The sequence below is a fragment of the Phoca vitulina genome, unplaced genomic scaffold (genome assembly GCF_004348235.1).
Source record: "Phoca vitulina isolate PV1807 unplaced genomic scaffold, GSC_HSeal_1.0 scaffold3, whole genome shotgun sequence".
NCBI lineage: Eukaryota > Metazoa > Chordata > Mammalia > Carnivora > Phocidae > Phoca > Phoca vitulina.
This window is the reverse complement of record NW_022589706.1, coordinates 61139390-61153420: the sequence shown is the minus strand read 5'-3', so window position 1 is coordinate 61153420 and position 14031 is coordinate 61139390. Positions and strand designations below refer to the sequence as shown.

General features: G+C 40.2%; 1 protein-coding gene and 1 non-coding gene across 5 annotated transcripts in view; one reads left to right on the top strand and one right to left on the bottom strand.

Moving 5' to 3' along the window:
* Window positions 1-14031, bottom strand: part of ENOPH1 (enolase-phosphatase 1) — a 39179-nt gene that overhangs the window by 14876 nt on the left and 10272 nt on the right. Inside the window, exon 2 of one of the 4 annotated variants that reach the window (XM_032400645.1) lies at window positions 11110-11177. The exons of the other annotated variants lie outside the window; for them this stretch is intronic. Within the exon in view, the coding sequence (XP_032256536.1) occupies window positions 11110-11177 (68 nt within the window). The remainder of the gene's footprint in view (window positions 1-11109; window positions 11178-14031) is intronic. 4 annotated transcript variants of the gene reach the window in all.
* Window positions 2724-2796, top strand: TRNAK-CUU. Its single transcript has one exon. It is a non-coding gene; the product is annotated as a tRNA-Lys (tRNA).

The window sequence follows — 14031 nt, the reverse complement described above, 5'->3', positions numbered from 1 at the left end:
GTGCAAGATTCCTTTTACCATACTGCTATACTTCTGCTTTTCTTTAAAGACTGGGTTTTCCCATTGTGCCCCTCCTTATCCTTCCTTTCATCTACTTCTCTCTCCCCAACTCATGCACTGTGGTAGACTGCAAGCTGGCCTCCCCACTCAAGAATGCTCTTGGAGAAGACAGAGTAAACCTGAAGGTTTTGTGCACACACATCCAGTCCTCTCCTAGACATGTACCATAGATAAACTCTAATAGATGTGCACAAAGAGGAAAGTAAAAAAATGTTTATTGCAATACTGCAATACTACTAAAATACTACATTTTACAACAAAATCAATGGAAGCAACCTAAATCTTCATCAGCTAGAAAATAAGTTCGGGTATATTCATTCATACTCTAAAACAATATATAGCAGTTAGGGGCACTTGGGTGGCTCAGTCTTTAAGCGTCTGCCTTCGGCTCAGGTCATGGTCCCAGGGTCCTGGGATGAAGCCCCACATCGCATCGGGCTCCCTGCTCAGCAGGAAGCCTGCTTCTCCCTCTCCCACTCCCCCTGCTTGTGTTCCTGCTCTCGCTATCTCTGTCAAATAAATAAAATCTTAAAAAAAAAAAAAAATATATATATATATATAGCAGTTAAAAATCAGTGCACTTAAATTATAAACATGAATATAAACTCTAACATATAAATAAAACTCTAACACAAAATGAGAGGTACTCAAGAGTCTCAGTTATATCTGTAATGTTTTATTTCTTTAAGATCTGAAACAAAATAGTATAAAATCTAATAAGCTTTGTGGGAGGTGCATGGCAATTATATTAATCCTTATTCTTCCTTATTTAAAATGTTTCACAATTAAAAAACAAGTCAACTTTGATCCCTCATCCTCTACCTGCTTCTTTCTCACTTGGCCATCCTTCTCTAATGTCCTGTCTCCATTATTCCCCAATTCTCAAACTGGAAACATTCCTGGGGGAAAACTGTTGGTTAGATTCAGGGCCTCCCAATAACTGAATAGCCGAAGTACTCAAAAGGTATAAAAACGGATGCAGTGCTATACTACTTTGTGCTTCACAAAGCCCAATTTCCTAATCCAGCTTTACTGGTCCCAAGAACAATTTGTGAAGGGCCTGTGATTCCCGGGAGCCCAAGTGCTTAACTTCTGTGGGAGAAGAAATGACTCTGGGCAGTATGCCAGGCCGGGGTCCTACCTCTGCCTTTTATTGCTATGTTCAACTTATCCTCCCTGAGCCTCAGTTTTCTCATCTGCTAAATGGGAATGATAATACCGAGCAAGGTCACTGTAGTAATTAGAGATACATAGATAGATAGATAGATAGATAGATAGATAGATAGATAGATAGATAGGACCTAGACCTTATCACTTACATTCTCCATCACAGAAAACATTTAAACTGGGCAAGGATCACCTTTGACCCAAATTTAGTGACAAATAATAGCAGAGAAGTTCCCAGAGGATTAATCAAAGCACAATGAACTCACATTCAACTTTTACTGAGGACGTACTGAGTGCCAGATACTTCTGATAACAGAGTTATGAACCACAGCCTCTCTCCTCAGAGGACTCACAGAAATAAAGGGTGCAAGGTTTCAAACAATTTTGAACTTTTAGGAAAAGCTTTAAAAGTTAGAGATTACTTCAGAATTCCTGATCATCTAATTTGCCCCTTTCCTCTAGATATAAAACTCCCCTGTGCACTGAGTAAACACACAAGCTAAGCCACGAAGGCAGAACTTAGTATATAACACATGGAATATCAAGACTACCTGGGGTAGACATATTAGCAGACTTCTATTTTAGTGCAGGGTTATTGCATCGTATAAAGGTACATGGGGCAAATAACTAAATTATGAAGATTTTATCCTATTCTTTCAACATACTTTTTGAGCAACCTATTTTATAAAATAAATGAAATGCCTTCAAGTTGCTTATTTTTTAAAAAGCCAGTAATTATATGAATTACATGTGTTACGATATCATATAAGAATGCTCTAAAAAAAAGAGTGGGTAAAGCTAGTGCTTATTGCCCAACACTGCCCACTGAACATTTTCAGGCTTTAAAAGTAATTCCAGAAATAAGTGTGATGACAAATGTTTTAACTTCAGTCATAATCCATTTATGGGTAATTTCAGAATACTACAGTATGAAGAAAATGCTGCAATAAACCCAGGGTTCTATAAACATGTGAAATATGTTTAGTCCACCAGGCACCTAAGGGGCTGTTGCGGTTTAGTAGTACACATAACAAAAGGCCATAGAACTAAATAAGAGTGTTTGTCTCTCAGGGGACTATGATTAAGTTCCACTATAACTGCTGGAGGGGATACTATGCAAGCAGCAATTTATATTACTCCATGCAGCTCAACGGTAGCTTTCTGAAAGAGCTCCATTAAGGCTCCTTCAGGGCCACAACATTTCTGAACATCTAATTAAACAAGTTGCCTCATTAATGTTTAGAAGTCCAAATATGGATTTGCTTTATGGTCAAGTGGCTGTTTCAATAAAAAGGTCACAGAATCAATAAGAATTAAATAGTCGCTATAATGTTTACTCAAGTCTCCTTTGAGGAAAATGGATAATAAAAAGGTAATGGGTAATACTTAAGAGTATAGCTATTTAAAGGAACTATTTTAAAAGCCTTCCAATGAACCACACAGTGCAACAAATGATTTAAAGTATTTGAGAACTTAAAACTTTTTCAGCCAGGGGTGCCTGGCTGGCTCAGTCGGTAGAGCATGCGACTCTTAATCTCAGGGTTGTGAGTTCAAGCCCCACACTGGGCATGGAGCCTACTTAAAATAAAAATAAGGAGCACCTGGGTGGCTCAGTCGGTTAAGCATCTGCCTTCGGCTCAGGTCATGATCCCGGGGTCCTGGGATCGAGCCCCACGTCAGGCTCCCTGCTCAGCAGGGAGTCTGCTTCTCTGTCTCTGCTGCTCCCCCTGCTTATGCTCTCACTCTCACTCTCTGGCAAATAAATAAAATCTTTAAAAATAAAATAAAATATTTTTTTTAAATAAAAATAAATCTTTTTCAGCCAGAAAATTAAACAACACAAAGGCAATACTGGTGGACTACTATTTTTCTATTAGTCTCAGAAGATAAAAAGCAAAGGAAAATTAAGTGGGTTGATGGGTCTTAGAAACAAATCACATTCTCGGGGTGCCTGGGTGGCTCAGTCAGTTAAGCGGCTGCCTTCGGCTCAGGTCATGATCCTAGGGTCCTGGGATCGAGCCCCACATCGGGCTCCCTGCTCAGCGGGGAGCCTGCTTCTCCCTCTCCCTCTGCCTGCCACTCTGCCTACTTGTGCTCTCTCTCTCTCTGTCAAGTAAATAAAATCTTAAAAAAAAAAAAAAGAAAGAAAGAAATCACATTATCTAAATAAGAAATAAAACAGGTTTCAAATATACGGCATAATTCCATTCTGGGGAATATCTAATGCACAAAACAAAATCAAGGGGAACATGGCCATTTACAAAGGTTTTTGTTTTTTTGCTTATCTATTTTCTGCAATGACAGTGTATAATCTCTTTTTTAATTGAGATATAACTAACATATAGTAGTTTCAGATGTACAACATAGTGATTTGATAGATGCATATAATATTGTGGAATGAGGGGCGCCTGGGTGGCTCAGGCAGTTAAGCGTCTACCTTTGGCTCAGGTCATAATCTTAGGGTCCTGGGATCAAGCCCAACGTCGGGCTCCCTGCTTAGCAGGAGCCTGCTTCTCCCTCTCCTCCCTATTTGTGCTCTCTCTCGCTATCTCTGTCACTATCTGTCTCTCTCTCAAATAAATAAAATCTTTAAAAAAAAATATTGTGGAATGATCACCGTAATAAGCCTAGTTAACATCCATCACCACACAAATTTTTTCTTGTAATGAGAACTTTTAAGATCTACTTTCTTAGCAACTTTCAAATATTCAATAAAAATATCATTAACTATAGTCACCATGCTGTACATTATATCCCAGAACTTACTTATTTTATAACTGGAAGTTTGTCCCTGCTTGAACACTTCCAACGATGGGAATGTACCACTTCATGGAAGTGATCCCTGCCATCTGTTAGACAGCTTCAGCAGTTGTGGAATTAAAATTGCTCCTTAAATATCCTTCCTGAAGACCATACTAGGAATTACCAAAAGTTTGGTGCTCTCACTGCTACATGGGCCACAGAGGCCCAGAGATTATAATTTTGGTGTCCCTATCTTCAATGGGGTAAGCAGGGACGTAACCATTCCCCTTTGAAAGCAGAAGCCTTTAGGAATGAACATACATTAGATTTCATCATCTACATTCAAAATGAATTAATAAATGCATTGCCAGATAGGAAAAAAGTGTCTTCTAAATCCCATTAAGGTGATTAAACTAATTAAAGAAAGATAAACAATAATCTAATTAATTGCAATGAATCATATCACACAAGGAAAGGTTATCGTTTCCTTGAAAGGAAACGGAAAAGGGGCTAGTAGCTGTGATAAGGTTTTTTTTTTTTTTTTTTAAAGATTTTATTTATTTATTTGAGACAGAGAGAATGAGAGAGAGCGAGCACATGAGAGGGGAGAGGGTCAGAGGGAGAAGCAGGCTCCTTGCTGAGCAGGGAGCCCAATGCGGGACTCGATCCAGGGACTCCAGGATCATGACCTGAGCCGAAGGCAGTCGCTTAACCAACTGAGCCACCCAGGCGCCCGCTGTGATAAGGTTTTAAAAAGAGGCACAGGGACAGAATACCAGTATCTCTGGAGTTTCAGAGAAGGAAACCTGATTGGCCTGAAGTCCTAGCCCCTAGCAGTGGAAGGGAAAGGGAAGGAATTGACTTTTTTTTTTTTTTTTTTTAATTTTTTTAGAGAGCGGGGAAGGAGGGGCAGAGAGGGGAAAAGAATATATATATATACATATATATATATTCTTTAAGATTTTATTTATTTATTTATTTGACAAAGAGACACAGTGAGAGAGGGAACACAAGCAGCAGGCAGAGGGAGAGGGAGAGGGAGAAGCAGGCCTCCCACCGAGCAGGGAGCCCGATGGAGGGCTCGATCCCAGGACCCTGGGATCATGACCTGAGCCAAAGGCAGACGCCCAACGACTGAGCCACCCAGGCGCCCCCGGGGAGGAAAGAATCTTAGGCAGGCTCCATGCCCAGCTTGGAGCCCGATGCGGGGCTCGACCTCATAACCCTGAAATCATGACCTGAGCTGAAATCAAGAGTCAGAGGCTTAATGGACTAAGCCACCCAGGCAACCTTTTTGAATCCACCTGCCATCCCTGCAAGGTAATCCCTCTAAACACATGAAGAAGCTGAGGTTCTAAAAGGTTTCACTGCTGGTACAAAGTAAAGGCAGGACTCAAATCCAGGCCTATCAAATCCCAGTGCCTAAGCCTATCCAGCTCTGCAGATGGATGACTTTGGGGAGCACCACTCATTGGGATCACCCAAGTCCCTGGATCCTGATAGTCTCTACAGAAATTTCTAATAAAGCTTTGGTTTCTCAAATACATTTGCACTAAGAAAATGAGAGATTTCGGTTCATCTTGTAGTTCTGTAACATTTCTAATAAATAGTAATAATAATACAAGTAGTTGTAATAATAGTGGGAGTAACTGCCAACATTTACTGAGCCCTTACTATTCCAGGCACATCTCTATCTAGTCAATCTTTAGTAACTTCATCTAATCTCAAGATTTTAAATACCATCTATTGCTGATGATCCTCAAATCCATAGCTTTAGCATGGACCTTCTCCCTCAACTACCAAGCACTCCAAATTTATGCAACGAATTGATTAATGAATGGTCTTAATGATCTCATTTCAATTCTCATAATAACCTTATGAAACAAGTGCTATTATTCCATTTTACATAAGCACATAAAGGTTAAGTACAAATTAACAGACTATGGTACCAGTTTATCAATCAGATTTTTTTTTTTTAGTTTGAAGAGCCAGATCCCAGAGCTTCATCATCCTGCTTCAGGGATCTAATGAGCTTAAATGAACCTACAATGACTTAGACCCACACAAGGCCCAGTCCAGGAGTCAGCCAGCCTCTTGGAGCATACCAGTGAACTGCCAAACACTGGCCTGACTGTGGCTCTTCTCCAAAGTCCCACCCAGGACCCACTGCCGTGATTATCATTAGTGTCCAAACTACGTGTCTTAGTCTCTCTTTACTCAGGGAAGGGTGTCAGCTCCACACTTTTTAGACTTAAGAAAAGGAACTTGTTGAAAGGCGCGTTAAGGAATCACTGAAAACAAAATCAAGTTAATGAACCCCTCATGTACACACCCAGAGGACAAAGAACCCTTTTTGGTATTAAAGACTTCTGTCTTTGGAAAGAAATCCGTGTTTCTGAAATGGAGTCCCCTGGGAAGAGGGCCTCTGAGGACAGGGCTACTGCCTATCCAAACATTCTTCAGAGGGGTGATGGAGAACCAGGTACAACAGGCTCACAGGGCGTTGGCTTCTCCGGACTCCTACCTCCACCAAAACCAATTTTGAAAATTAAAAGAGTTAATAAACACGAAAATCAAAAGTATTACATAAAAATAAGCTTTTACTATAAAAAGAATGCCTTTTTTTTCCTTTAGTGAAGGGGGAACATGAGGGTAAGCTGTAAGAATGGAAAATTTTAAGAATCATCAGACAAGGAAGGACTTCTCAGAGCTAAATACAGTATGTCCTTAAAAAGTTTATCTGAGCAAAAACAAAACAAAACAAACAACAACAAAAAACAAGCTTATCTGAGCAAGACAGAGGCCTACCTACATTTATTTAAAAAGTGAGGGTTACAGGGGCGCCTGGGTGGCTCAGTTGGTTAAGCGACTGCCTTCGGCTCAGGTCATGATCCTGGAGTCCCCGGATCGAGTCCCGCATCGGGCTCCCTGCTCAGCAGGGAGCCTGCTTCTCTCTCTCCCGCTCCCCCCTCTTGTGCTCTCTCTCTCACTCTCTCAAATAAATAAAATCTTTAAAAAAAAAAAAGTGAGGGTTACATATTATAATTGGTGCCTTTTGGGGAGTAGATTGAACTACATTTCTTTTAATAATCTCAATTACTGCATGCATAGGAAAAAATCAGAAGGAATATTCACCAAATTTTTAATGGTCATCTCTGGGTGGCAGGAGCAAAAGACGACATTTACTCTCTATATTATATTCTTCTGTAATGTTTGCAATTTATAACAAGCATGAATTATTTTGAGGAAAAATCTGGGGGGAAAAAACACTTTCCTCTATCCACAAAATAACAGATACAAGTTTCCATAGCATGATATATTTAGCTTTTTAACTTAATTGTGAATAAAATTTCTATCTTTCATGATTTTTAAGTAAACTCTACCCCCAACATGGGGCTCAAACTCACAACCCCGAGATCAAGAGTTGCATGCTCTTCTAACTGAGCCAGCCAAGGTATCCCTCTTTCGTAGTTTTTAATGTCCATTTTTAGCTGATTTCTTCCTTTGGACCTCTAGGTTTTAGAAATGCTGGCTCAATGAAAATTCTAACGTCACTCTGGAAACACTTAAGCTAAGTTGCACACTGTTCAAATAAGATAAAGCAGCACCTTGAGGAAATTTGAAATAGCAACGATAGCAGAGGCTAGGAGAAACTTAATCCCAGCCCTGCCCATGCCCATTCTGGAATGCATCATATCACCATCTCCAAACATTGGCTGAATGCCTTATGTGGTTCTGAATTTCTATGTTTTAGGTCGTATTGGGTCCCAATCAATTCATATGTACAAAGTTAAGCTATATACTTGTAAGTCATTACCCTAATAACCTACCAAGCTTTCCATCTTATAAGGAAATTAAACAGTTGCTATTAAAATTTTAAAAAGGGGTGCCTGTGTGGTACAGTTGGTTAAGCATCTGCCTTCGGCTCAGGTCATGATCTTAGAGTCCTGGGATCGAGTCCCGTGTCAGGCTCCCCGCTCAGTGGGGAGCCTGCTTCTCCCTCTACCCCCCCCCCCCCCCGGCCCATGCACAGGCACGCACATGCTCTCTCTCAAATAAATAAATAAAGCCTTAAAAAAATAAATAAATAGGGGCACCTGGGTGGCTCAGTCAGTTAAGCATCTGCCTTCGGCTCAGGTCATGATCCCAGGGTCTTGGGATCGAGTCCCATGTTAGGCTCCCTGCTCAGCGGGAGCCTGCTTCTCCCTCTCCCACTCCTCGCTCGTGCTCTCTCTCCCAAATAAAGTCTTTAAAAAAAAATAAATATAAATATATATATATATACATACACATATATTTTAAAGGCTTCAGGCTCTGTCCACAAGGAGCTCTCAGCATTGCTGGAAGGCAGGACACAAATACAACCCCAAAGGCAGTAAGTGCTGCAGTGGCAAATGCATGGCCCTGCAAAAAGGGGAGAGGACTCGAAAATTCCTGCTTAAACAAAGTCCTCTGAGAGCAGAAGCAAGTTTCACCTCTATATGCCCACAGCCTAGCCCAATCAATATTTTTTACGGTAATGAGTACATGGAACCAACCTGCACTTGGAGGGGAAAAAAAGTATTACATTCCAGGCTGGAGGAACAGGGAGGCATGAAAGAGCATGACCTGGACAGGCATGTTCAGCTCTAAAAAGTGCAACAGAATACAGGGATAGGGAATTGGAAAACCCTGTTCACTGAAGTTCAGGAGTTGAAACTTTATCTCTTAGCCAACAGGAAACCACAAAGGAGTTCCACGGTGCAAAGACAACCTATTTATGTACCTGTCCTCCTTACCAGGTTCCAGGAGGGTGATGGCTGGGTCTTAAGGATTTGGTATTCCTAGCAGAGCCTGGCACATGATAGGTATTCAAACAGATGTGACAAAAGGGAAGGAAAGATCATGCAAGTGCCATGACACAAAAGGTTCTAGAATAAGAGACCAGAAATATAGGCTGGCGGTACTTTCCATCCACTTGATATACTCAGACCCAATATAATGATTCTTCAAAGGCTCTTCCCTTTGTTTCTGGTTGAATCAACAAAACTCTGCTCACATACCACCATGGGTCTATCTCCCTTTGGGAGATAGTATTAAGCAATGGGGAAGGTTTGGGGGAATGTGAAGCAAATCACCAATAGCAACTTATCAAGACAGTCCTGCCATTTCAATGCCTCCACAGATTCTTTGAGATTAGACATGTTCTAGGTCTCATTCTTACCATATTTTTGACTAGGGTCATAAGGAGCAGAGGTGGAGGTATCGTGGTGGGAAAAAATGTGGAGCAGGTGGGTTTCACCAAATGTTAGTTCCCCCTTTTCCTTATTGACCCTTCACAAGCACTTTCTGTATTAGTCTGGTACTTCTTGCATTATAATCAGTGTTTCCACAGAGCTTTATAATTTTCAGAGGCTTTTGCATTCACTTCATTCAATCTTCATCACCACTTTATAAGCACAACAGATCCTATAACCTCATCCTTGCAGGTGAAAAAGCCTAATAAGTTCATAGAGTGAATGAAGACCGGGAACATGACTCAATTGCAGGTGTCAAATAAACAGCACAGGTAGAAGGAAGTTTGCTGTCCCTTGAGGGTTGTCTTCTAGCAGTTTCCTCTTGAGGGCAGAATGAGCATAATATACCTCTCAGTGCTGAAAACATTAGAAGCAATACTTATCAAATGGATGTTTAACCGAGTTGCGATATACTATCAGACAGCACAAGCTCTCTTCCTAGAAAGACCATAAAATTAACATAGCAGTTTTCATGAGAAAGAAATGTCAACTTCAACATTTCTCAATTATTATCCCCTAAAATATACTGAACTATAAAAGAACTATAAAATTACAACCATCGTTAAACAATCAAGAATACATTATTCATTTCTAAAAGTGTTTTAACATAAAATATATCTCAAAAAATATTAAACAAACCCCAGGAAAAGTATATAAGCAGATATATATAAAAATATATATAATATATATTTATATTTACATAATATATATAGAATTTATATACTTATATATATTAATAATATATTTAAAAATCTCTCAAATCTTAAAGAAAATATTATAAATCTTAAAGAAAATATAGATTGCATCCAACACCATTACTGACAAATTTCAAAACAAAAGTGGAACCATTATAAATTCTAATTCCTATGCAGCCTAGAACCTATAAAGGCATCTATTAGAAATGTTTGTGCTAATTAAACATGGTAGAAGGGAAAATTCCCCCACTCTCAGATAGCCATATCCTAAATCCCAAAGCCTGTGAATGTTACTTTATATGGCAAAAGTACCGTGGGCATGATTAAATTAAGAATCAAGATGGAAGATTATCCTTGGATTATGTGGTTGGGCCTGATATAATCACAAGGATCCTTAAAGGTAAAGAGAAGTAGGAAACTCAGAGAGTGAGAGACTGGTCTGAAGATGCTGTGCTGCTGACTCTGAAGACAGAGGAAAGGCCCATGAACCAGGAAATGTGGGCAGCCTCTAGAAAGTGGGAAAGGCAGGGAAATTTTTCTAGAATTTTCTAAAATTTTCAGAAGGGACACAACCCCCCCAACACCTTGATTTTAACTCAGAGAGATCCATTTCAGAGTTGACCCTCCAGAAGTATAACATGGTAAGTCTGTATTGTCTTAAACCACTAAGTCTGTGGTAATTTTGTTACAGCAACCATGGGAAACTAATACAACAGGTTTAGCAAAGCACTATTTACCTGCCCATCTGCCAGGATACTATCCCAAAAGCTTATTACGCAGGTCCCTATCGTACATACACATTCAATTAAATAAATATTTAAGTGTACTATCTAGTTGGTCCTGTAAGTACACATAACTCCTTGCTAACATTCTTTTTGTCCCTGAATAACAAAGTGCTTCTGCTTTCTTTACATTTCAGTTCTGGAAGATGATTTGCTAAAGCTGGGGACTGGCCACTCGTATAATGCTTCGTTGTCTACCAGGCTTACTGCATTACCTTGTTCTCTCCATAACCAACTAACTTAACCTCTGAGAGGTCGTGGTTCTGTTAATGTTGATGGAGACCTCCTCTAATTCATCTATACTCTCTTGCTTGGTCTACTTTATCATATGAAATGAGCCGTTAGAAAAAAGCAGGGCTAACAGGCCTACATATAGGTATGACTTACAAATGTGTATGAAGCCTCAATACTTGAAGTGTGGTACGGGGAGCAGCAAGGCAGCAGCATCTGGGCACCTGTGAAAAGTTCATCAAGTCCCATTCCAGATCTTCTGAATCAGAAACTACATTTTAGCAAGATCCCTAAATGATTTGTATATATACTCAAGTCTGAGAAGCACACCTATAAAGAGTCTTTGGCTAGGGGACCCACCATGCCCCCACTTAAAATATTTTAGGGGCAAAAATCCCAATCAGATTCATATTTTCAGTGAACGGGATCTTCTTAATTATTACCAAGATTTTATTCTCAAGCACAAAGTTTTCCTAAGGCATAGATGAAAAACATGTCCCCTGCCCACTATTCCCTAACAAGATTTATTGGGATGGTAGATGAAATATTGACGTAAACATATTCATTCATTTTACAAAGTTTTTTTTTAAGGCTAAGCACCCATTAAATGTCCATAATAGCCTTATGAGGTAGATATCCCCATAATACAGCTGAGGAAATATGTACCTACCCTCAGAGACATTAACTTGCCATAAAACACATAGAGAGGAGCCAGGATGCTAATCCAGACCTGTATAGCGTCCAAGCCCATACATGTAACTACTACTCTATACTGTCAGTCCTCATTATTGGTGGATTCCATACTTGCAAATTCTCCTACTCACTAAAACTTATTTGTAACCCCAAAATACTTGCTGCACTTTCCTCATCATTCAGAAATAAGTACATGTGCATGTGGCAAAAATCTGTAAACACTTCATTGTACACATTCCCAGCACAAAGTGACAATATGCCTTATTTCACCTCTTGTAGTTTAAACATCCTTTTCAGAGTCTATGTAGTGCCATATTTTTTGCATTTTGTGCCTTCTGTTGATGATTTTGCACTTCAAAATGGCCCCCAAGCAAAATGCTGAAGCGCTGCCTAGTGGTCCTGAGCACAAGAAACTGTGCTGGGCCTTAGGGAGAAAATATATGTGTTTAGATAGGCTTTGTTAAAGCAGTTACAGCACCACTGGCTGTGAGCTCAATGTTAATCAATCAACAATATATATTAAATAAGGGAAACAGAAACACACATGAGACAAGGTTACATGTTGATCAGTTCAGAGAAATGTTGTGACCAGAGGCTCACAGGAACCAAGCCCTGTATTTTCTTTAGGGGCAATGAGTCATTTCTTGCTAATATGGGGTTCTCAGTGACCCTGTAGAACAGAACCACCTCAACTGTTGTTGCATGTACATGTTACATGCACATGTCAACACATAACAACAGGAAAGCCACCAAATTAAAGAGTATTTTCAGAAAAAAGAGGATAATTTTCTCCAAACCCAGAAACAATAGTTGAAGGTTCCTGACAGGATAACCGGTGACGGTGTTATTTCATAGGCTAACAGACTAAACACACCGGAATAATACAAGGTACAAAGTTAGAAAATGAGTATTACAACACCACGGACAAAATTCAAGTGGTGGCTCCATGGGGCATGCAAGATGATTCAATGGGGTAAGGGAAGAGAGTATAACATTTGTTCACATTTATTATTCTAATCTCATCTTCAAATTTCAATGTAACATAATAATAGTATGTATACACAATTTATAAATTCTTTTTTTTTAAGATTTTATTTATTTGACACAGAGATAGCGAGAGCAGGAACACAAGCAGAGGGAGTGGGAGAGGGAGAAGCAGACTTCCTGCTGAGCAGGGAGCCCGATGTGGGCTCAATCCCAGGACCCCGGGATCATGACCTGAGTCGAAGGCAGATACTTAACGACTAAGTCACCCAGGCGCCCTATAAATTCTTTTTAAAAAAATATTTATTTACGAGAGAGAGAGAGAGAGAGAGAGAGTGAGAGAAAGAAGAGGGGCAGAGGGAGAGAATCCCAACCGACTCCCTGCTGAGCTCAGAGCCTGATGTGGAGCTTGATCCCATGACTCTGAGATCATGACCTGAGCCGAAATCAGGAGTCAGACACTCAACTGACTGAACCACATTGAGGCAAACATATTTACATTTGGCGCCCCCACAATTTATAAATTCTATTGCCTGCTCCAATTCTGTTGATGGTGTACATGACCAAAAAGTGCTGGGAGATCAGCACTGTAAAAGGATCAGAATTAGCACGTGAAAAGAAAACCAACTCCAGAGGCATGTGTCCTGCAGTGAGGGGCAGGGCTGGAGGCTGAGGATTCAGATGCACGGGGAACATCTAAGGAAAGCTGGGCTCTAGAGCTGCTGTGCTCCCAACAAGTTGGGATGACCTCATATAGGACCTCCCTCCAGGCATCAATTCATGAGAAATTAATTAGCTGGTTGCAACATTCACTGCACGATCCTAGCTAGGAGCCCCTCCTGTTCTAGAAATTTGACAATTCTATGACTCAGAGAAAATAAGATATAACAGCTGGTAAATAAAACCGTTGTTTTTTATTGTTGTCTGACACAGAAGGGCTGAGGCACGTCGCGAAAGAGCAGCAAGCTGTCCAGAGACCACTTCCCAGACTGAGAGGGTTCTAGGGGATCCCATGAGATATCCCAGACTGTTCGTGTTATACAGTTAAGGGGCATCATATACACATTTAACTGTAAGTGCTCAGACCAAAAAAAAAGGAGGAAAGGAAAAAATAACCATAGTCAGTGCTGGCAATCTGTGTTATTGCACTCAATGGGGTGTTCTGTTCCCCAGTGGAATAGTTTCAGTTCCCCAGTGTCTCTTGCAGTGTGAGTGGCACAGTATGAGGCTAATGTTTGACACAATGTATTTTTTCATTTATATCACCAAATCCCAAACCAACTACTTCCTCTGATGTCCCAGGGAAGAAGCAGGGATATGTTTCCAACCTAAAGGAAAAATTAATGCATGGCTTACTGAAAAATGGAAATCAGTCTCCAAAGAGGAATGACTTCCTAAGAG